This window comes from Macaca fascicularis, chromosome 5 (assembly GCF_037993035.2).
Source record: "Macaca fascicularis isolate 582-1 chromosome 5, T2T-MFA8v1.1".
Taxonomy (NCBI): domain Eukaryota; kingdom Metazoa; phylum Chordata; class Mammalia; order Primates; family Cercopithecidae; genus Macaca; species Macaca fascicularis.
In genome coordinates, this window is record NC_088379.1 from 188,076,607 (window position 1) to 188,100,353 (window position 23,747).

The 23,747-nt window shown below is 40.3% G+C and overlaps 2 protein-coding genes across 9 annotated transcripts in view; one reads left to right on the plus strand and one right to left on the minus strand.

The window, feature by feature from the left end:
- The window catches only part of WWC2 (WW and C2 domain containing 2), a 218,975-nt gene extending 197,548 nt beyond the window's left edge, over positions 1–21,427 (plus strand). For 4 of the 8 annotated variants that reach the window (XM_065545722.2, XM_065545723.2, XM_065545724.2 and 1 more), the window contains 3 exons: positions 14,776–14,895; positions 15,406–15,533; positions 18,719–21,427. In XM_065545722.2, the coding sequence (XP_065401794.1) occupies positions 14,776–14,895; positions 15,406–15,533; positions 18,719–18,785 (315 nt within the window). In that variant the 3' untranslated portion in view covers positions 18,786–21,427. The remainder of the gene's footprint in view (positions 1–14,775; positions 14,896–15,405; positions 15,534–18,718) is intronic. The other 4 variants (XM_005556375.5, XM_005556373.5, XM_074040799.1 and 1 more) reach the window with 1 other exon arrangement.
- An 829-nt stretch (positions 21,428–22,256) lies between these two features.
- LOC102131666 (claudin-22) lies at positions 22,257–23,262 on the minus strand. Its single transcript, XM_005556372.5, has one exon. The coding sequence runs from the start codon at positions 23,202–23,204 to the stop codon at positions 22,545–22,547; it is 660 nt and encodes a 219-aa protein (XP_005556429.1). The 5' UTR covers positions 23,205–23,262; the 3' UTR covers positions 22,257–22,544.
- Between the last annotated feature and the right edge of the window lie 485 nt (positions 23,263–23,747).

Genomic DNA, 23,747 nt, shown 5'->3' on the forward strand with positions numbered 1-23,747 from the left:
CATGCTAACCACATCTCACAGTCATCCCTCAGAGGAGAAATGAGGAAGAATCGTTCTACCCATGTGCACATATGACTGCCAGACAATCTCATGGCACACGTTGGCTTCAACAGAAAAGCCATGGCAGGGACCAGAGAAAGGACATAAGGGGAGACACTAGTTGTACCCTCCTGAAGTCCACCAGACCCCTCAGAGAATTGATGACTGCAAGGGCATTGGGAAAGGTCAAGAGGATTTGAGCTGACATGTTAGAGGTCTCTTATTCAGAATGAGAATGTGAATGAGAATGTATTTTCTAGTTCTTGTCAAGAAAATTTCAGCTTAACAAAACGTGAAGATACATCTAAAAAATTAAGGGCTAGTAAAAGCTGACAGTCTTAATAATTGTATTCAGCTTTCTCCATGCCATTGCTATTGTTTTTCTAGATCACTACTGTGAACATCTTGGGGATGCCATTAACAGTTCAGTATAAAACTCCTTTGTCAGAGGAGTTGAACCTCATATACAAAATGCTGTCTTTTTATACACATGATAGGGCCAAAGCTCTTTAGCTAGCCTGATGTTACCCAGGGAAAGAGCCATTGGTATATACCTGAGGTCCCTGTTTAGGGTCCAAGTGAAAAGAGACTGTAACAGCAAGGCCAGGAGACCGATGAGTGCTTGTGGCGATAGAGTCAGATCTTCTTGGATGCTGTTGTGGCTTTGCTTTCTCATTACCCTTCCCCGTTGCTTTCCTTTACAACTCCTTTCTTCTTCCCAACAAAAAATAGGTAAATGAAAACAAACCAGCCTTATAAAAATATGCATACCTGTGGCTTATGTTTTTCCCATGCACTAATAGGATTTTATGTACTTACATATGAATTAAGAGGATCGAAGTGGATAGCCACCAGGATCCCTTCTAGTTACAGAATTTTGTGATCTATTTGAAATCAAGCCTAATGTGCTTTCAGTATAAATAGGGATTCAGAGAGATTTGTGGAAATTGAAGTCCGCATGGCCTAAGGGAACTAAACCTTGAGGGTACATGCGGCACTTTGATAATTCTGAAGTCCCGGGTGAAATGTGATTCCTGGAAGCTTTTTCGTATCAGGATACTCAGAGTGCAGTCTTACACAGGTTATGCAGAGCGGATTTTTTTATCACACTGGAAGAAACTATGCTGTCTTAGTCCATTTTGTGCTGTTATAACAAGATGCCACAGACTGGGTAATTTATAAAGAACATAAATTTATTTCTCACAGTTCGGGAGGCTGGAAAGTCCAAGATCCAGAGGCTGCAGCTGGCAAGGGCCTTCTTGCTGTGGTATCCCATGGTGGAGGGCAGGAGGCAGGAGAGAGATCCCACTCCCAAAAAAGCCCTTTGATTGGGGCATTAAACCCACACATGAGGGCGGAGCCCTCAGGCCTGCTCACCTCTCAAAGGTGCCACCTTTCAATACCGTTACAATGGCAATTGAATTTCAGCATGAGTTTTGGAGAGACAAACATTCAACCCGTAGCGGATGCCAAGCCCGCTGCCCCTCCAGTTTTGCTTCCTTCTACTACTGGCAGTTTCACATCAAGCAACAGTGAAAAAAGCTCACAAAACAAGGTGCATTTATCCTGCTTTCAAAATGATTTGATTCTCCCTAGTGCAGAGGGTTTTTATCGTTATTTTTACCAACTCTGTGGATATAAACTGTTTGAGTTGTGTACCTTTCTCACCACTGAAATTTGCAAAAACCAGTTTTGTGAAAATACAAACTTTCCATTGTGTGCCTTTCATTATAGCCACAGAAACTCATGATAACCATTGACTTCCCTCACCTGCTTCCTCCTCACTTCCACAGCCATTTGTTAACATACACATGGGTACACCAGCACCTGCACACACACACACACACACACTAACTCTGCCACGCTCACACCGCCCTTTCATCTCCATCATTTCCCTGTGGTACTGGGGATTTGTGAGGTTTTCAGCAAGATGACCATAAAGTGCCTAACGATGAGCAACGAGTCTGCCAGTTGCCATAAAAAATATGGCTCCTAGAAAAGCAGTGAATCAAAGCCAGCAGCAGATCCTGGATCTGCCTCCCTTGTCAGCGAAAACTGTCAGGTCTCAGGGTCACACTCCATAACCTTCCTCCTTTGTGATCCAAAGTCTGTTTTGTAGTTCAGAATAAAAAACAGAATCTTATTTAGTATCCTCGTGTATTGTAAAACCCCCTTAGGAAGCAGAGCAAGAAGCTCAGGACTGTAAATTAAGACCGGATGGTGCTTTCTATTCCATTAGGCTTCTTAACACAACTATGAATAAATCACTGGACCTCTCTGCAGGTTGGGCTCCCATCATGTAAACTGGAGGTGAATCACCCCTTCTGGAGTCCGCAGCGTACGAAGTGGCTCCCAGGCCTCGTGAGCCAGGCGTCTTATCGTGACTCCTTGGGGTGAGGGGCAGAGCATGCCGAGAGAGGACTGGGCTTCTTCCAGAGGAGCCTCATGGTCCTTACAAAGCAGGAATTTCTTTCTTTCTTTTTTTTTTTCCCCATAGAGTGTTTCCCTGTCAAAATGCCAAAATTCTGGTGCTAGACTGCAGAACTGCTAGACTTTTTGTAAAGCTTAAAATAATGCAAATGTTAACACTCTTAAAAGTTAGATCTGTTTTAAAAATTATGCCAAATATATTAATACACTGCATTCAACAAAATCTTAATGATTACAGTAAAGTATTCAGCAATGAGATTTAACTGCCTACATAATGTGGTATTGATCATTAGCAGCTGATAATCATTCTATATGTTTTGCCACCTAATTTTTGGAGAAGGATATAGGTATAGATACAGATATAAATATAAAAACATAGAGACAAATACAGTCTTCAGTAAAGTATATTTTTATTCAGCAGGGAAGGAAATATCTTCCTATGTTGCCTGGTCAGCTTTATTTTTTTGTAAGACAAAGGCAAGTTTCAAAGTAATTTTGTAGTCACCATAGAAATGCTGGAAGTTGAAAATGTCAGCAGCCATTACACTACTTAGAGGGACTGCCAAAAGAGTTCTCTGCAAGGGGTAGGATAGACCTCTGCATTCCATTCACGTGGAAGGTGGCAAAGACGGAACAGGAGCCTGTGAGCCTGTCCTATTTCCTATCGGATAAAATCACTTCTAGGTAAGAAAAGTAGGTTAGATTTTCTTACCTTACCTATGCATGATTCAGTTCCTTCCCTGTCTTTTCCTGATATGTCTCTTGTTAAATCAGTCAACAGATGTCTGTTTTAAGAGTGATTTTTTTTCTTATGGTATTTCACAAAGAATTTGAATAGCAGCAAAATTTTTAGTCTATTTACTAATTTAGTAATTTGATATACCATAGCAAGGTAGAAGTCATTTCTCAGTGTGTACTAAGTCAACAGTTCCTTATCTGGGACCTAATGAAAAATTACCCATTTAATAAAGATAGGACTTCACAAAGTAACTATCATATTTGTCACCCTTGTATTTGAATCACATAAATTCACAAGCTCCAACTGGCAACTAAATTATCTCATCAATTACAAAGTAATCAAGAGACAACTGTTACTTAACAAATATAGGCTGCTTTTATAGACAAAATCTTTCAAAACAGGGTGAGGAAATGGGGGGGCAGTAAAAAAATACCTGGAAAAAGACACTGTGTGATGGAAAAAAATCAGAACTTATTGCAGTAGATGATTATTAGCAAAGTACTAAGGATGCCCCATTGTGGGTTATTTAGCTTTCCATAAAGTAGTTTCAGTATAATTTACTCTTTATAAGTATTTGCTGAATAAAGAGTTTTTGTAAAATCTCATCTTTCCTCAAAGTGCCACAGTATTTTTATTTGCAAATTTAAAGTGAGTTTAAGATATTTTTGCTTTGAGAATATTTTAATTTTTTTTAAATGTTTAAGTAACACATGGTTATTAAAACAAATTCAGGTGATGCAGAACTATATAAAGCAGAAACTAGAAGTCCTTCTTGGAGTTGTACTTCCCAGAGGTTACCACTGTTGACAATTTGGTGTATGTCCTTCCAGCTATTTTTTATGCAATGTGTGTGTGTTAGTGTTATTTGAAAGAGTTATACAAAAATGGGGTCATAAAGATAGATTGTTCTGAAATTTGCTTCTTTCCCTCACTTAATTCGAATAGTATGTGATGAATAGCTTTCCATATTAGTAAATGTTACTGTAACTCATTATTTTAATACATTCATTTGTATAGCTATATCACAGTTATTTAATTATTCTAATAACAATTTCCCAAATGTTCTATTATAAACAATGTGGAAACACACACTTTTATGCATATTTTTTGCACCTTTCTGGTCACACTCGTATTCCTAAAGCATAAATTCTTAGTAAGAGAATTGCTGATAGTATCAGTTTGGCTGTGAAACATAGTCAAAGATCTTGTCTTTGTCGTGTTTCTTAAGCCCGAAGACCTTGTTTGATTTCCTGGCCTTAAAGGTGTCTGAAACATGGATGCACGTGGGACGACAAGGTCCTTAATTGCCCTTTTTGCCAGCACCAGTCTTAGTTCCTTCTGTTGTTTCTAACTGCTTAGGTTATAACGGAAGCAGTTGGCTTTTCAAGTCTGGAAGGATCCCAATTATGGGGCTGTCCATCAACTTAGATTGCAGGCGCGGGCTGCCCACCACCTTTAGACCTCTACCTAACTGTTTTCTCCTCCGCCTCTGTGTGTCAGCTGCATGGTTCTGGCCTGAGTTGGTGTCGGTCTCTCTCCGTCTCTGTCAGGCACAGCAAGAGGCGGCTTCTCAAACCACTGCTGGTTCGCTTGTTTCCCCAGCATCCCCGGCGAGAACTGGGAGGGAAAGTGAACAGAAAAGTTACCATGTATTCACACCAGAGATTTTGCTCAGAATATGCCTTCTCCTAAAGCAGCTTTCCAAAACATTGACAGAAGTCAACTCACTTATTTATAAGGCCTCACTGTCCCTCAAGACACAAATCAACTAAATTAAATTAGATTTGTTTGTCTGTCAGATAGCAGCTGGGTGCAGTGGCTCAGGCCTGTAATCCCAGCACTGTGGGAGGCTGAGGCAGGCAGATCACTTGAGGTCAGGAGTTCAAGACCAGCCTGGCCAACATGGTGAAACCCCATTTCTACTAAAGATATAAAACTTAGCTGGGCGTGGTGGCAGGCGCCTGTAGTCCTAGCTATTCTGGAGGCAGAGGCAGGAGAATTGCTTGAGCCCAGGAGGTGGGGAGGTTGCAGTGAGCTGAGATCTTGCCATTGCACTCCAGCCTGGGTGACAGAGCGAGATTCCCTCTCAAAAAACAAAAACAAACAAACAAAAAAAAGGATTTGTGTATCTGTCAGATGGAGATAACAACTGTTTTTAAGTATGTATTGGCAAGACTGATTTAAGACGAGACCACTCCCCCTTGTTAAGTGTATATGTATTATATAATGAAGTCTCCAGCCATTTGATTTAATTAATTCCTTTTGTAAGACAACGTTGCAAGTAACTTCTGCAAATATAGGCAATTGTCAGAAATAAACTACTGGTTCAAAAATTGTATTGAGCACTTGAGCCTTTATGAATTATGTTAAACAGGCACATCCTTTGCCCTCCTGAAGCTTTTGGGCCCAGTATAAACATCTCAGCCACCAAGGCAAACCTTGAGCCATATCCTAAGTGAAAAACTAGGCAAGCTCTTAGCTTACCTACAAGAGGGAGTCAGTGCCTTGGGTGAAGGACAGCAAATGGGGAACAGAGTCATCGTGGCCCCTTTACCCCTTGATGACAGTCCTCACTGTGAATTACATAACTTTCTAATATGAATGTAGGAGGAGTAACAAGTCACACATTCATATTTAAGCCTTATTTTCTATTTCACAGTTTGTTTACATAGCTAAAGAATTATCTTTTTAATACTTACTCATAAATAAACGTAAGTTTGGATTTTATATCAGGGAAGCTTTATTCAGTATTTTACAATATTAGGTGTTTTTAAAACTCAAAGTACAAATTAACACTAGTTTTTCCCTGATAATGGAGTAATATAAACAGTTACATGAATATACTGATGTAGGCTTATTGTGGAGAGTTTTTTAAACTATGTAATACATGCCTGCATTTATTTATCTCCAAATCTAATATAGCCACATGTTCACTTACCAAGATTTTTAAATGTCAAATCCCACTTGAATGAACACTGCAGCCTAGAAATAATTTAAATAGGTAATTGTAGAGGGTTCGTTAAGATAATTAAGCTGTAGCTACTAAGTGGAATGTTATGAAATCATTAAAAGTTACAGGCTTCTGGTTTCTGGTCCAATATATAAGCAGTTTGAAGTCTTCAATCTAACAGCAAGTAAAAAATTGAACAAAATGAAAAATCAATTCTTCTTAGATCAGTCAGAGAGGTGAGGTCATAGGGCAAACTACTATCCCCAAAATTGGAGAGACAGGCAAGCAGAACGAAGAATCACAACTTACTGGAGCAAGAATCTATGAGCAGTGACCTCTGCAGGAACCAATACTGGGGTAAGAAAACCTAAACTGTAATGAACATACTGCTGGAGGCTCACTACAGAGAAGTCTGAGAGTTAAAAACTGCAGGAGTACCCAGTCATGAGAAGTCGGGGGCTCTCCACGCTTGTGTTAGTTTTACTTCCAGGAGCTTGACTGGGTCCTCACAATGGATGTCGAAGAAAAGTCTTCTCCTGATTCTGGCAGAGGAAGGAAAAAGTAGCCAACTGAAACATACAAAAGCATTCTGTTCTTCTTAGCAAGGCCTGTCCTCAGGAGAAACTGTGTTCTCAGATAAAGGAAATACTCAACTCTAGCCCCCTCTAGTCTTCCATGTGGAAGAAGGGGAATACCCAACTCCAGCCCATCCTAGATACTCTGTTCCACCTTAGGAGGGGAAAGACTGAGAAGCACTTGTGAAGCTCATAGCCCCGGAGCACAGGCCTACTCAAAGACTGAAACCTGTTCACAGAGCTATAGAACACTTTCCTTCTTTACCCCCATCTTACCACCACAACACTAAAGGCTGTGTACCAGAATTTCTTTCACCTAGTATATTACGCCTGGGTTTGAACTGAAAATTACAAGGCATACTAACAGGCAAAAAACAGAGTTTAAAGAGGCAAAACAAGCATCAGAACCAGACTCACATATGGCAGGGATGCTGGACTTATCAGACCAGGAATTTAAAATAACTGTGATTAATATGCTAAGGGCTGTAAGGGAAAAAGTAGGCAATATGCAAGAACAGATGGACATCATAAGGAGAGAGATGGAAATTCTAAGCAAGAATCAAAAAGAAGTTCTAGAGATCAAAAACACTAACAGACATGAAAAATAACTTTGATGGGCTCACTAGTAGACTGGACATGACTAAAGAAAGAATATCTGAACTCTTGAGGATATGTCAATAGAAACTTCCAAAACTGCATAGCAAAGAAAAAAGAGACTGGATAAAAAAGAAGGAACAGAACATCCGAGAACTGTGGGATAACTACAGAAGATGTAGCATGTGTGTAATAGGAATACCAGAAGAAAGAGAAGGGAACAGAAGAAATATTGGAAGGAATAATGACTGAGACTTTCTCCGAATTAATGTCAAACATTAAACGACAGAGCCAGAAAGCTCATAAAACACCGAGCAAAATAAATATAGACACACAGAGAACATTACACCTAAGCATATCCAAACTGCAGAAAATTAAAAGATTTAAAAATTTTGAAAGAAGCCAGAGGGGAAAAAACTTCCTTATAGAAGAACAAAGGTGAGTATTATATCTGACTTTTCCTGAGAAATCTTTGTACAAGCAAGAAGAGAGTGGGATGCAATAATTTAAATTGTTAAGAGGAAAAAGAAATCAACCTAGAATTCTGTACCCAAACACAAAATTATTCTTCAAAAGTGAAGGAGAAACAAATATTTTTTCAGACAAGCAAAAATTAAGGACATTTGTGCTCAGTAGACCTGCCTAGCAAGAAATGTTAAAAGTTCTTCAGAGAAAAGGAAAATGATATGTTAGCAACATGAATCTATATAAACAAAGGAAGAGTATTGAAAAGGAATAAATTAAGGTAAAATAAGATTTTTTTCTTATTCTTAATCACATAAATAATTTGTTCTGAGTAATAGCAACAGTGTAAGTTACATACACTTATGTGTGTGTATGTTTATGTATAAGTGAAATGAGTGGCAGCAATGATGCAAGGGAAAAGAGGGAAGAATGAGGGATATTTTGTTATTATAAGGACCTTGTACTACTCATGAAATGGTATAATGTTATTTGGAAGTAGATTTGGATAGTATAATACAAACTCCAGAGCAACCACTAGAAAAAGTAAGAGAGAAATATAAATGACATGCTAAGAAAGAAGAGAAAATTGACATTATATAAAGTCCTCAATTAAAACCACAAAAGGCAGTGAAAGAGTAGAAGACAAACATAGGAACAAACAACAAGGGCAGCAAATAGAAAACAGTAACAAATATGGTAGATATTATTCCAGCTATTTCATTAGTCACTGTAAACATCAGTGGTCTGAATACACCAATTAAAAAACAGTTTGTCAGAGTTGATCAAAAAAGAACCAACTGTATTTTGTATACAGGAAGCCCACTTTAAACATAAAACACATATAGACTGAAAGTAGACAATGCTAATACTAATCAAAAGTGGGAGTAGCTATATTCATTTCAGATGGAGCAGACTTCAGAGCAAGAAAAGTTATCCAGTTTAAAAAAAAAAGAGCATGACATAATGAATAATAAAGAGATTAATTATCCAAGAAGGGATAACAATTTGTTTTTGTTTGTTTGTTTTGGAGATGGAGTCTCGCTCTGTCACCCAGGCTCCCAGGTACAAGTGATTCTCCTACCTCAACCTTCTGAGTAGCTGGGATTACAGGCGCCCGCCACCACACGCAGTTAATTTTTGTATTTTAGTAGAGACGGGGTTTCGCCATGTTGGCTAGGCTGGTCTCAATCTCCTGACCTCTGATGATCCGCCTACCTCGGCCTCCCAAAGTGCTGGGATTACAGGCATGAGCCACTGTGCCCGACCAGGATAACAATTCTTTAATATCTGTGTGACTAACAGCACAAAATATATGAGGCAAAAAAAAAAAAAAATACAAAGAGAAGTGAATGAATTCATTATTATCATCTGTCAGAAATAAACAGACCCAGCAGGCAGAAAATCAGTAGACATAGTTGAACTCAATAGCACTATTACTTAACTGGATATAATTGACATCTATAGACTACTCATTTAATGACAACAGATGACACAGTCTTCTTAAGCTCACTTGGAACATTCACCAAGATATAGACCACAGTCCAGGCCGTAAGATATATATTTACACTGTCTGCTTTTACCACAGTGGAATTAAACTAGAAATCAATAACAAAAGTAGCTGGAAAATTCCAAAATACTTGGAGATTAAACAGCATACTTCTAAATAACAAGTGGGTCAAAGGAGAAACCTTAAGAACAATTAAAAGATATTTTGAACCAAATGAAAAAACAATCAAAATTTGTAGGATTTTGGAGGACAGCCAGTGAGTCTGTGGACACTGCCCCAGAAGCAGGAACTATAGCATCCTCTTCTCTTGCACTTCTCATTACAACCAGTAAAGTCTGTTCCTGTCATAAGAAAAAAAAATCTGGGGGATGCAGCAAACACAGTGCTTAGCAAGAAATTTATAGCATTGAATGCATATACTAGAAAAAAGGAAAGAACTAAAATCAATCAACTAAGTTTGCATCTTAGGAAACTAGAAAAAAAAGAGCAAACTAAGGATAAGAAATCATAACCATTAGAACAGAAATGAATGGAATTAGAAACAGGAAGTCAGTAAGCTGTGTCTTTCAAATTATCAATAAAATTGGTAGACTGGACTGAGCACAGTGGCTCACACCTGTAATCCCAGCACTTTGGGAGGCCGAGGCCGGGTGGATCACGAGGTCAGGAGTTCGAGGCCAGCCTGGCCAATATGGTGAAACCCCATCTCTACTAAAAATACAAAAATTAGCCAGGTGTGGTGGCATGCACTTGTAGTCCCAGCTACTTGGGAGGCTGCGGCAGGAGAATTACTGGAAACCAGGAGGGGGAGGTTGTGGTGAGCCAAGATCGTGCCACTGCACTCCAGCCCTGGGTGACAGAGCGAGACTCCATCTCAAAAAAAAAAAAAAAAAAAAAATTGGTAAACTGCTAACCAGGGTAAGGAAAAACGGAGAAGACACAAATTATATTACATCAGAAATGAAAAAGGAGACATCACTACAGGTCCTGTGAACATTAAAAGCATAATAAAGAAATACTGTGAACAACTCTATGCTCTCAACTCTGATAACCAAGATGAAATGGATCAATTCCTTGAAAGATAGTCTGCCAGGAAATAGTCTGAATGGACCTATCTATATTATAGAAATGGAATCAATAATAGCCTTCCCAAATAGAAAGCACCAGGCATAGATGGATTTACTAGTAGATTCTACCCAATTTTTTTTTTTTTTTTTTTTTTTTTTTTTTTTTGAGACAGAGTCTTGCACTGTCGCCCAGGGTTGAGTGCAGTGGCATGATTTCAGCTCACTGCAACCTCCGCCTCCCAGGTTCAAGAGATTCTTATGCCTCAGCCTCCAAAGTAGCTGGAATTACAGGTGCCCACCACTACACCTGGCTAATTTTTGTATTTTTAGTAGAGATGGGGTTTCACCACATTGGCCAGGGTGGTCTCAAACGCGTGACCTCAGGTAGTCTGCCCACCTCGGCCTCCCAAAGTGCTGGGATTACAGGCATGAGCCACAGTGCCTGGCCTCTACCAAACATTTAAGGAAACAACTTTATCAATTCTCTGCAATCTCTTTTGGAGAACAGAAGCAAAGAGAATACTTCTCAGCTTATTCTGTGAGGCCAGCATTATCCTAATACCAAAACCAGGCAAAGACAAGGAAACTACAGACCCATACCTCTTGTGAATATAGATGCAGAAATCTTTAGCAAAATATTAGCAGATCATATCCAACTATATAGAAAAAGAATTATATACCATAACCAAGGGAGATTTATCCCAGGTGTGCAAGGCTGATTTAACATTCAAAATCAATTGTTGTAATCACATCAACACCTGCTCATGCTAAAAATAACTCCCAGCAAACTAGGAATAGAAGAGACCTTAAAGAACATGTAGAAAACTCTACAACTAACATCATGCTTAATGCTGAAAAACTAGAAGCTTTCCTGCTAAGATTAGGAACAGGGTAAAAATGTCCCCCTCACATCATCTTTTCTGTATCACACTAGAAATCTCAGCTAATGCGATAAGAAAAGAAAAAAAAAAAGGCATACCGCTTGGGAAGGAAGTCAAAATTGTCTTTGTTTGTCTTTGTTTACACATAAGATAGTTGTCCATGTAGATAACCTGAGAGATTTGACCAAAAACAAAACAAACAGAAACAACTCTTGGAACTAATAAGTGATTATAACAGGGTTGTAGGATACAAGGTTATTATACAAAAGTTAATCACTTTTTTATATACCAGCAATGCACTAGTGGAATTTGAAGTTAAAAACAATGCTATTTACATTAGTATCCAAAAAGTGAAATACTTGTAAATCTTAACAAAATATGTATAAGATCTATAGAGGAAAACTACATAATTATGATGAAAGAAAATTTAAAAGAAACTAAATAAATGAAACAATATTCCATGTTTATAGGAAGACTCAATATTGTCAAGATGTTGGTACTTCCCAAATCAATCTATAGATTTAATACAATCCCACTCAAAATCCCATCAAGTTATTATGTAATAGTCAAACTGATTCTAAAGTTTATATGGAGAGGCAAAAGACCCAGTATTGAAGGAGAAGAATGAAGTTGGAGGACTGACACTACCTGACTTCAAGACTCTGTAAAGCTATGGTAATCAAAGCAGTGTGGTATTAGTGAAAAAACAGACAAATCAAAATAGAGAGCCTAGAAATAGATTGACTCTCTTCAGTGTGCAGTCATCCTTCAACATCCATAGTGGGGATTGGTTCCAGGACTCCCCATGGACACAGATGCTCAAGTCCCTTATATAATATGATATAGTATTGGCATATAACCCACATCCTCCCATATACTTTAAATCATTTCCAGATAACTTATAATACCTATTATAATTTAAATACTATGTAAATAATTGTTATACTGTATTTAATGACAGTAGTAATACAGTATAATGTAGTAATAATAATGTCATTAATGGAATAATGATAAGGAAAAACAATGTCAGTACAGATGCAACCATCCACTTTTTCCCAAATATTTTTTAATTCATGATTGGTTGAATCCATGGATGTGGAACCCACAGATACAGAGGGCTGACTATATTCAACTGACCTTTGACAGAGGAGCAAAGAAAATAAATCCAAAAAAGATCCTCTTTTCAACAAATGATGCTGGAACAACTGGATATCTATTCACATGCAAAAAAACATGAATCTGGATATAGACCCTTCTACACCCTTCACAAATATTAACTCAAAATGATCACAGACCTAAATGTCGAATGTAAACTATAAAACTCCTAGAAGTTACCCTAGGAGAAAATCTAGATGACCTTGGGTATGGCAATGACTTTTCATATACAACACAACATCAGAGGCGTGATCCATGAAAGAAATAACTGATAAGCTGGACTTTGTTATAATTTAAAACTTCTCTGTGAAAGACACTGTCAAGAAAAAGAGAAAACAAGCCACACATTGGGAGAAATATTTGTAAAAGTTATATCTGATAAAGGACTGTTATCTAAGTTACAAAAAACTCTTAAAACTCAACAATACAAAACAAACACCCAGTTTAAAAATCAGCAAAAGACCTGAACAGACACCTCACCAAAGCAGATAACAAATAAACACGTGAAAAGATATTTAACATCATATATCAATAAGAAATTGCAGAGTAAAACAACAATGAGATACCTCTATACACCTGTTAGAGTGGCCAAAATCCAAAACACAGACAACACCAAATGCTGACAAGGATGTGGAGCAACAGGAACTCTCAGTCATTGCTGATAGAAATGCAAAATCATACAGGCACTTTCGAAGACAGTTGTAGATTTCTTATAAAATTAAGCAGATTCTTACATACTATTCAGCAGTTGTGCTCCTTGGTATGAGTTGAAAACTTACGTCCACATGAAAACGTTTGCATGAATATTTACAGCAGCCTTATTCATAATAGCCAAAACTTGAAAGCAGTCAAGATGTCCTTCAGTAGGTGAATGGTTAAATAAACTAGTATATTCAGACAATGGAATACTCTTCAGCACTAAAGAGAAATGAGCTATCTATCAAGCCATGAAAAAGACATGGAGGAAACTTAAATGCATAACACCAAGAGGAAGGAATAGGCAGAGCACAGGGGAATTTTAAAGCAATGAAACTCCTCTGTATGATATTATAATGGTGGGTACCTGTCGTTACACTTTTGCCAAAACCCATTGAATGTACACCACCAAGAGCAAAGCTTAATATAAACTATGGATTTGAGGTGATAATGAAGTGTCAATATGAGTTCACTGATTGTAACAGATGTACCAGGCTGGCGGAGGATGCTGATAGTGGGAGAGGTTGTACATGAGTAGGGGCAGGGAGTAAATGAGAACTCTACTTTCCAACCCATTTTGCTATGAACCTAAAACTGCTCTAATAAATAGACTATGTTTTTTAATGTTATGTGAGGAAGGTTTAACCTGAGAAAATACAATATGTTGTTGATTTTTAATAATTATTAAACAGTTTCTGTTCTTTGCTGTTGTTTTTCTCTGCCACTGGTCTTCACTTGTTTTTCTCTTTGTTTTGGTTTTTGAAACAGGGTCTTGCTCTGTCATGAAGGCTGTAGTGCAGTGGTAGATCATAGCTCACTGCAGCCTCAAACTCCCAGGCTCAAGTGATCCTTTCACCTCAGGCTCTTGAGTAGTTGGGACCATAGGCACATGCTATCGCGCCTAGTTAATTTTTTTTTTTCATAGAGACAGTGTCTCCCTATGTTGTCCAGGCTGGTCTCAAACTCCTGGCCTTAAGCAATCTTCCCACCTTGGCCTCCCAGCCTGGACTTCACCTGTTTTGTTCACAACTATAACCCTGCCACCTAGTACAGAACCTGGCATATTGTTTTAAAAAAAAAAAAAAAAAAGCAACAGTGATAGCTTCATTCTGAAATACTATATTCAGTGATGTGTTGGGTACTGCTGTAAGTACTTTACATGTGTATGTACTCATTTAAACTTCACAACTTTGAAGTAAGTACTTATTCCCAGTTTACAAATGGAAAAACTAAGACACCAGGAGGTCAAGCAACTTGCCCAGATTTACATCGCTAGTAAGAGGTATAAATGAAATTTGACCCCAAGCCATATATCTGAGTGTTTGCTCTTCACCCACTTATACCACCTTTCCTTAAAAGGCAGTCCACAAGTATTTGTTGACTGGGTGAATGAATGAGTGAATGGATATGAGTGAAAGAATGAAATGAAAAGGCAACTTTTAATATAATATCATTGGTACATTTTTATTTTAAAACATGTTCATGCACAGTACCCAAATGTTCATTATTACTAACAGATTATACATTGTAGTAAAGTCATACAGTGGAGTATTATACAGCTGTGGGGAAAGTGAGTTACAACTACAGATAACAGTGTGTATGATTCTCGTGAGCATAATGTTGAGCAAGAGAAGCCAGACCCTAAAGAGTATCTGTTTACTGTTCCTCTATACCAAGGACAGAAGAGGCGCGTTAGAAGTCGGAATGCTGGGAACCCTGGGCAGAGCTGGAAGGGCACCAAGGGGGGCTTCTTGGAAACAGGAGTGTCCTCTCCTTCATCCGGTGCCGGTGACATGGGTGTGTTCAATTTGTAAAAGTTATTTGAGCTATACACGTATAGGTGCACATTTTTTGATGGGTAAATTCTACTTTAATAAACAGCTTTTTAAATGGCTAAGTTAGAAAAAAGGGTCAAAAAGATAAATAAGATGTTGAAAGTGTATTTGCCCAAAACATTCTTTAACTGTAGGTATTTTTTGGAAAACGTGCTATGAGTAATTTTCTGTTTCATTTTTAAGAGTTCTTAGGTTTTTCAGATGTAATAAAATTGTCACATGTTACCTGTGTAATTCGATTTCTAAAATGTGATTGAAATGAACTTACCCCAAAATCCACATATGCTCCCACTCAGCATGAGCTGGTCACGTGGGTGTTGGCCCCTGACGCGTGATGTAAAGGACACCAGCCCACTGACTGTCTTGCTTGCCCTCCTGACTTTAGTCACAATCTTTCAAGCCTCATAGGTTGTCTCCAGGGATTTCTAATCAGTGTTTCGTGTTTCTCTTACATTTTTATTCCCTTTTCCAGGCCGAACAGTCCAAAGAAGAGCAGAAGCAAGGTTTGAATGCAGAGAAGTTGATGAGGCAAGTCTCCAAGGACGTGTGTCGGCTCCGGGAGCAGAGCCAGAAGGTGCCTCGGCAGGTGCAGTCCTTCAGGTGAATAGCCCCATCCAGGACAGCTTTTGGGTTGCCCTCATGTGGTCTGATTGTGTAGGAATTCACCTCAGTGCAGTGAAAGTTAATACTAGGATCTGAGACAGAAATCCTGTGTTCCCTGCCTTGAATATGTAATTTCCCATTTGCACCTGAGGTGATAAATGTGACTGGCAGAGTTAAAGGCTGATGAGAGCCTAACTCCCCTCAAGAACCCAGGGTGTCCCCAGCTCTTAGTAGCTGTTGGCACATCTCATTGGACTTTTCCGACCCAGGATACAAAGGTACAGAAAACTCAGACATCTTTGGGGTTTTGTTCCCTCATTTCACAGACATTCCTTGGGCAGCCCCAGAAACCTTGCACCTTGTCAGGCCCTGAGATGCGGAGGCTAAGAACATGTGTGTTCTGCTCTTCTCGGGGGCTCTAGGCTGTAGTGGGGACAGGCAGGTAACCAGGTCATTGCAGTGCGTGTGGAAAGAGCTCACTAAAGGTATGGGTAGGGACCTGTGAGAGATGTGGGAGGAGCCTCAATCCGTATGGGGCAGGTGCTGGGGCTGCGGGCACCAGCGGAGGAGATGATAAGAGAACCCATCATGGAAGGATGGCTGCAAGCTCCTTAGGCACCTAGGGGTGGCAGTTTTGAGTGGGACATTGAGGCAGGAAGAACAGCACGGACAGAGGCACAGACCTTAGAAGTCAGTGCCAAGCTCTGGCGCATGGGGACTTGCCCGCTGGTGAGCCTGTCTGGGAGAACTGGGCTCAGACTGCACAGGCCTCGGAAGCTGTGCACAAGAGGCTTCCGCTGGCGGTTTCCGATCGGGCAGCCAGCAGGGCGCTCCGTGCACAAAACCAAATGATGGGAATGGCTTCTATGTGGGGCAGATATCAGGCATTGTGGAGAGTGGGCTGGGGAGAAACGGGTAAGGGTGGCCTGTGAGGTTCATGGGAGGTTCATGGGGGGCAGTGGCTGTCCTATGGTGCCAGCGCTTGAGATGGAGAACGCTGGGGAGCAGGGGTGTGGGGAGGATGCTGACCTCTGCCATGGCACACCAGGCAATGCCAGCAGGCCAGCAAGGTAACCATGACCAGCAGACAAGGGAAAATAAAAATCTAAAGCCAGGGTTAGGGGCCAGGATGGAGATTAAAAAATGGGAGTGCTCATCTTCAATGCACTGGTCTCATCAGTGGAAATGGACCAGACATCCCAGAAAATGTGAGGTGACTGGGAAAGGAGGCCTGGTGGGCACCAGTCACTGAAGGGCTCACCCCAAAAGAGATACTAGAAGGAATGGCTGGAGAGGTCAGAGGAAAACCAGGAGCCTGGGGCTGGAGGATGGGGAGAGGAGATTGATGGAGAGAACTGCAAAGTGCACCCGGGATCCCTGGTGAGCACAGCAGATGTTTTCAGCCCCGTCGGAGGGAGCTCAGCAGAAAGGTTTGCTCCTACTGGATTTTTATTGGGTTTTGGTTGAGGTTTTGTATAGACGAGTCTTTGGAAAGCGTTTAGGTGTAAAGGGGAGAAGCCTGGAAGAAGCGAGTGTTTTTGAAGTGTGGGGAAGCTAGGTCACGTGGTGGAGCAGGGACAGCTTTGGCACGCTGTCTAGTGCCAGGCGGGAGGGCAGGGCCACGCACCATGTGGCAGCAGCAGTGTGCCTTAGTGGGCTCACAGCTCCTTCATTTTTTGCAGCATCTTGTAGTGGAGAGGTTTTTCCGCCCTCTTTTCTGCTAAATAATCACATTGGTGGCTTTCAGGGAGTGCCACTCCTTGGGTTTTAGAACTGCAGGTGAGGGGAGTCCATCCATGGCCCTGTTGCTGTGGTCACTTAGAGAGTAAGCAGCATTGCCTGGCATGGAAAGTCACACAACTAGCAGTTGTTGCTGAAGCCCGAAGCAAAGAATCCATGAACATTCCCAGCTTCCCTTAAGATACGAAGCCATTGTATCACCAGGCAAGTGATGAGAATGATGAGATGGACAGGGTGAGACAGGCCGCGCTGGAGGCGTGGGATTTGTGCGGCTGCCGGTGCCTGGCCTGGGGTGGTGAGATGGGCAGCGGTGGGGCCTGGGGCATTCTGCCCGGCACCACCCCAGCTGCTTATTTCACCTGGAATCAGGAGCCTGATGGTCCCTGGCCTTCTAATTTTTCAAGAGAAGTTAGAAATCAACAATTTTATATGAAATATCTCAAATGCAGGCACTGGCAACTAGTGCGGGTATTTTTAAACACCCCAGTTACCAGCTGCGCCTTACGGCCTCTGCTGACATCACGCCCACACTCGGGGCGATTTTCGTTCTCATTTTCCTCTTATGGAAGTGAACAAATGTAAAGGACGCTGCTCGCAGCAGTAGCTCGCTCCAGTGTCCTGTGTTTCCACTCCTCCTCTTCTCTGTCCTTCCTTAGTCTTCAGAACATCCTCACCACGGCTCTGGTTTCTAGCCTGCGCCTCCTCCCCCATCTGGACTGTTCTTTCACAAAGGAGGGCCAGTGCTTGATTCTTCAGCTACCAGTGTGCCCCTTGCATGTCGTATGCCCTCAAGAAATACGCGCTGACGGCATAAATGTACAGTGTGAAGTTCTGTAGGAAAATAGACGTACTGTTTGTCTTTTTTTTTAAGTACTCTCCTCACCTGAACACCACTCTGCCCTGTCTCAGCCTCTCTGCTGCTCCGGGACCAGGGCAGTTACTGCCTTTCAGAGAGTGAGTTCTTCCTTCTCCTTTCATTTGAGTCGTGGTGTCACTCATCAGGTTGTCCCTGCCTTAGCACGGTATCGATTTTAAAGACTTTTCCTGGTATTATGTACTGTTCTGTGAGGTTACTGAGAAGTTTCCACGTAGGATTTTGGGCCTTTTGAGTCTTCCACTGCCTAGTTTGGAAGCACCCATCCTAGACCAGACCCCTACTAGTTTAAAACCTGTCTTCTGTTGGAAGTTCCCTGAAGGGAGCTTACTGGCGTGGTCTATAGGTGACTTCCGTGAGCCAGAGCTGCTGTTCTCCTTGACGCCCTCCCTTTAGCAGGCAGAGACTCTCCTGATTGTAAATGGACGGAGTTCTGCTTAAGGAAAAGAGCTTCTGCCTGTGCCTGTAGAGACATCACTGCCGCTGCAGGTCCTGGGGACTGTTTTAATCGTCCCAGAGTATTTTTAGCGTCATATTTAAGTCAATTTATTTCTCACCCCAACTCTAGGGAGAAGATTGCCTACTTCACCAGAGCAAAGATAAGCATCCCGTCCCTGCCGGCTGACGATGTGTGATTACATGGTTTAAGAAATTATTTTGTCATCTGTTCACCTTTTTAGGGAGGGTAAAAGACTGAAGATTTGTTTTTTTGTTTTGGTGTTTGGTTGTTTTTGGTAACATAACTGTCAACTCTTGAAGAACTTTTATTTCACGTCAGATTTTCAACATTTTAATTTGTAAAGTATCTTGAGTGTAATTTTTATGTGCTTAAACAAGAAAAAATCAGATAAGAAAAATGGGATAATCTGGTACACAAATGTTGCCCAGAATGTGCGCATTGCCAGTGGGCTTTATTTTGTAAACACGGAATGGAGGCAGTACTACCCCACGTGTGTACTGTTGAGCCGACTGTTGAGAGACAACTTGGTTCAGCAGGTGGTCTTGCTTCTCCTTTGTGTTTCTGTGAGTAGGCCGTGCCGATGGCAGCACCGCCACGTGGTATCTGTGCGCTGGCGAGGAGAGTGTGAGCAGTCGCTGGGGTGCAGCGTTCCAAAGTCCACCCAAAATGGATGCTGCGTTCATGGCCATCAGCTGTGCAGCAACACCTGGTTTCCTTAAAACGATTTCCTTTTTGTCCTTTTATATTTTTCTAAAGAAAACAAAAATATAAACTACCAAGTTATCTTAAGAATAAGAATACAAAGGAGCACTGCTCTTGGCTACACTAAAGATCTTGGGATTCATGACACTGAGGGCAAGGAGAAGAAAGAACACCAGCCATGTAGAGATACAAATAAGCTCATCAAATGAGCAGCTGGTTTCTCTCACTCAGCCTGAATTTGCAGAAGTGTTCAAATGTGAGTTTCTGGCTTGCACCAGTGTTTTGCCCTAAATCTAAGGATGGTGCCAAGTGGTGGCCCTGTGTTCTAAGGACAGAGAAAGCTGGAGGTGTGGAGAGAAACGCATCGGCACTCATTTGGTATAACCAAGAAGAGGGGAAAAGATGTCTTGATAGAATGAAAGTTGCCAAAAACAAACGAGTTTATCAAGAGATTTCTAACATTTAGTAGAAATTGCTTCATAGCTCTCATTTTTAGGGGATTCTATCTATAATTTATGGTAAATAGTTCGGAGGCAAAGGGAAGAATGTGCCGGGGGGGATTATTAATTTGAAGTATAAGCTAAATTGTTTATGAAATGACTTTTGGATGAACAAGTTTAGAGAGAGAAACTGACTAATGCGTCCTCCAGTTTAGAATTTCACCTTACCCAACCCAGGCACGTCTTAAAAAACATATCCTCAGTGCAGCTCTGCCAGCATCAAGCTTTTAAAATATATAATATTTAGACCATTTAAACCATACTTATTACTCAGAAACAATTTGGGGTTAGCCATCTAATATGGCAAATAAAATAGATTTTTTTAAAGATATCCAAAATCGTCTTAAAGGAACCCCTTAAAGAACAAAAAAGTTGTGTTCCTAAGTTAGAATGCTCACTAGCAAGAATTTTTATTTTCTTGAAAGCAATTGTATATATTTTAGAAAGTTCATGTTATTGGAATCGAAGTTCAAATTAAGCAACTTCTGAGCCTAGAACTTTATTTTTTCCTAAATGTCCCACCACTTAACATACAAATTTCTCTGAAGACATAACTGGACATGGCAGACACTACTTTGAACAAAAACCAGCCTAGTGAATTGACTGAGTACAGTCCTTTAAGACTGCCCAGTTCATTCTATTAGATGACTAAGGAAAACTAGAAAAAGAATACAGTTCACCCTTGTCGAGGTCCAGTGTGAAAGACAGAAGTTTATTTAACGTGGAGGTAAATGAAGGTGAGCTGTTTTCAGCGTCTTAGTTTGACCATGAAGATGTCTATAGAATTATGTGTAGTTGTTCTGTACGATTTTATTTTCTTCATTTATTTATTTACAGTCTTATTTATGTTCTGTTTAATATATAGTTTGATTCTGGCCATTTTAAATATTTGACACAGAAGAGACTATATTGGAATATTTACAGCTTTATAAGTCTTTCATCAGATTAGCTGTTGACTTTTTGTAATACAAAAAGTTTCAGACAAGTATTAAAGAATAAAATCTGTCTCAGGCTGGTAGTTAGCAGTTGTGACCAAGATGCTTTTGGTTGTTGTATTTCACAAAATTTCCTCATTTCTAACATGAGAGATGAACTTATTTTAATATAATCCTTTTTCTACACTTTAAAAGTCAGCAATAGTGTTATGTATTTATAGGCAGCTTTTAATAATCTTGTCATATTTGTACTAACCCAAATGATTCACAGTGACAAAACATTTTAATAACTTGATCACAAAACCATATGGACAAATACGAATTTTAATATTATAAATACTATTTTTAAAAGGTAGAATTTATTCGCACAGGGTAAAAAGAATGTAATATTTAGTTCTCAAGTTTGAATTATCATTATATTATTACAATTTTGTATATCAGAATCTTAAGTGTTACAGGTACAAAAAGGATATTGCTAGCCAAATGAACAAAGTTTAGCTAAATCTCTGTAGCATGCAAATCAAATAAATTAAAATTTTTTGCTATTGCTTTATCTATATTGTATTAAATATCAAAAGCTCAGGACTGAACTTAATATTTAATCAGGTTAAATTCTGAACATGTTTCTGTTTTAATTTGTCTTGTTTGTAAACGTATGCAAATACATCACATAGATTAACTTTGGTTTCTGCACTTTCCATGTGTTTGTGGGTGGAAAAAAATTCAGTCGGTTTTTAAAAAAACAAAAACAAAAAACAAAGCTACATATTGCCTAATAGTCTGTTTCCGTGTAGCTTATTGTTCAGTTTATTTCCCTGATTGGCACAAACACACGAGTTTCCTGGAACCATGTACCAAGCAAATACAAAATATTTCACGAAGAAATCCCCAAGCCAGCAGTTTGTGATGAATAGTTCTTGTTGGAACTATATGTATTGCTGATAAAAAAGGACGAAGTCTTTTCATTGTGCAAATAAAATGAAGGGCTCCAGAGTATGTGCTCTGTGGTCGTTCCGCCTGGGCTGGCAGCGTGCTCCACGGAGAGACAGTCATCCCAGGAGGTTCTCTACACTTAACACACCAGCCCTGCCCTGCCCTGCCCTGCCCCCCACAGACTGCTCAGTGCCAGGGAAGCCAGAAACGCTGCCCATGAAATACAGAGCACAGGATGCAGAAGCACGTCTGTGTGCCAGAGCCTACTTGAATCATCCCAAACACAAGATCACCCTCCTGCTTCCGACATAGTTTAGAAGGCGTGACTGAACGTGGCTGCCTTTCGAGAAAAGGTTCCATAGAGACACAGGTCTCTGATTCAGGAGATGATGTGTCCACGCCTTTCACCTCTAAAGCTTTTAAAGAGCTAATCATTATTTTATATAATAAGACGTCATGCATTTTAAATAAATATGCAGCTCAGGCTTATTATACTAGGTTATCTTAAACACCTGAAAGAAGTCAATGATCTGCCAGATGATTCCGCTCCATATGAATAACACCTTCAAAGACACATACAGATTAACGTTTTATTTACCACTTCTATGCAATCACTGTTTTAAAATTGAGAACACTCATCCACAGTAATGGGTGTCATTACTATTAAGTCTTGATTGGTTTTGATCTCAGAGTAGAAGATAAAAATAGTTTACCAGTCTTGGAAAGAAACTATAGTTTAATAGCCACAGGAAAAAATGCATTTTCGAAAATCAGAAGCACAGTGAGATGACTAGAGCAGGACCTCCTACCAAATCCAGTGTTGAGCAAGCGTCTCCTGAGCAGCAGACGCTTGTCCTTTCTGGCTTAGTTTTTCAGGTTGGTGTTTCTTGTCTCCAGTTGATGATGATCTTGCATTTGCGCCACTGCATGGTGGCCCGAAGCTAGGAGAGCGTGGCTGGAACAGGCTGCACAGTTGAGCAGACACCCTCCCAGTAGAAGAGAAAGTCCAGCAAACCAGCCCAGAAAGAGGGCCTCCCCAAACTCCCACCTGGGGACAAAGTCTGGGACGTTCTCATCCCAGAACTCCTGAACCGTCTTGTGGGCAACCCAAGAGACAGGAACCAGGGCTGTGATTCCCGAGGCCCAGGACAGAACTCCTCCCAGGATCAGCAGTCGCCTCTTGAGATCTCTCTGACCCTCTCCAATTCTCAAACAGTCCAGGCCAAACCCAGAGACCAGCAGGCCCAGAAATCCCAGCCCGTTTGATAGAAACATTAAGATCCTGGAGACCCTGAGTTCAGCAGGCAAAGCCAGGAAGGAGTCAAAGTCCTTGCATTGCATTCCCACTTCCTCTTGGGTGACGCAGGTTTGCCAGAGTCCCATGGTCCAGTTTTCCATTTCATTTAAGTCCAGGTTGAGGTTCTTCCAGTGTGGCAGGTAGTTTGTAAGACAGGATAAAACCCATCCCAACAAAGATAATGAAACTCCAGCTAGTTGAGCCACAGTTCTAAATACTAAAGCCATTATAATGTCCTGAGAGCTTTAACCAAACAAACTCCTGTCCTTCGGTTGCTGTGAAAAGAAGTGTGACACTTGTGTTATAACTTATGAAGCTCAGAAATATTTCTTCATTGTGTATATAGCAGGATTCTTGCCAGAGTTGCTATTGTTTGATTCCATGTTGAATGGGTTTCAGAAAAGGATAGGGAAATAATGCTGCAAACCAGTAATGCCAAGGTGTGGCCAAGATTGTGTTTGTGTCCTGTGGGCTGGATTTTGCAGAAAGCAGTTTGTCACTGAAATATAATTAAGTGATAATAATCCTCCTTTCGTTGTTAAGGTTAAAATGGCTTTCTTGTTATTCCCAACCTTTCTAACAAAGAATTAAGTCTGAATGCAAAATGTTTAACTGATGGTTTTGGTTCAACACCTCCTGCTTTGTATCTCACTAATTGCACCTGTCAGATTTTCATCTCTTATAGTTCTCACATTTCAAATGTGCATGTTATGGTAATACTGAGTGTTACTTTTAAAAAATAGGTTCAAGAAAAGTATTTCTTAACCAAA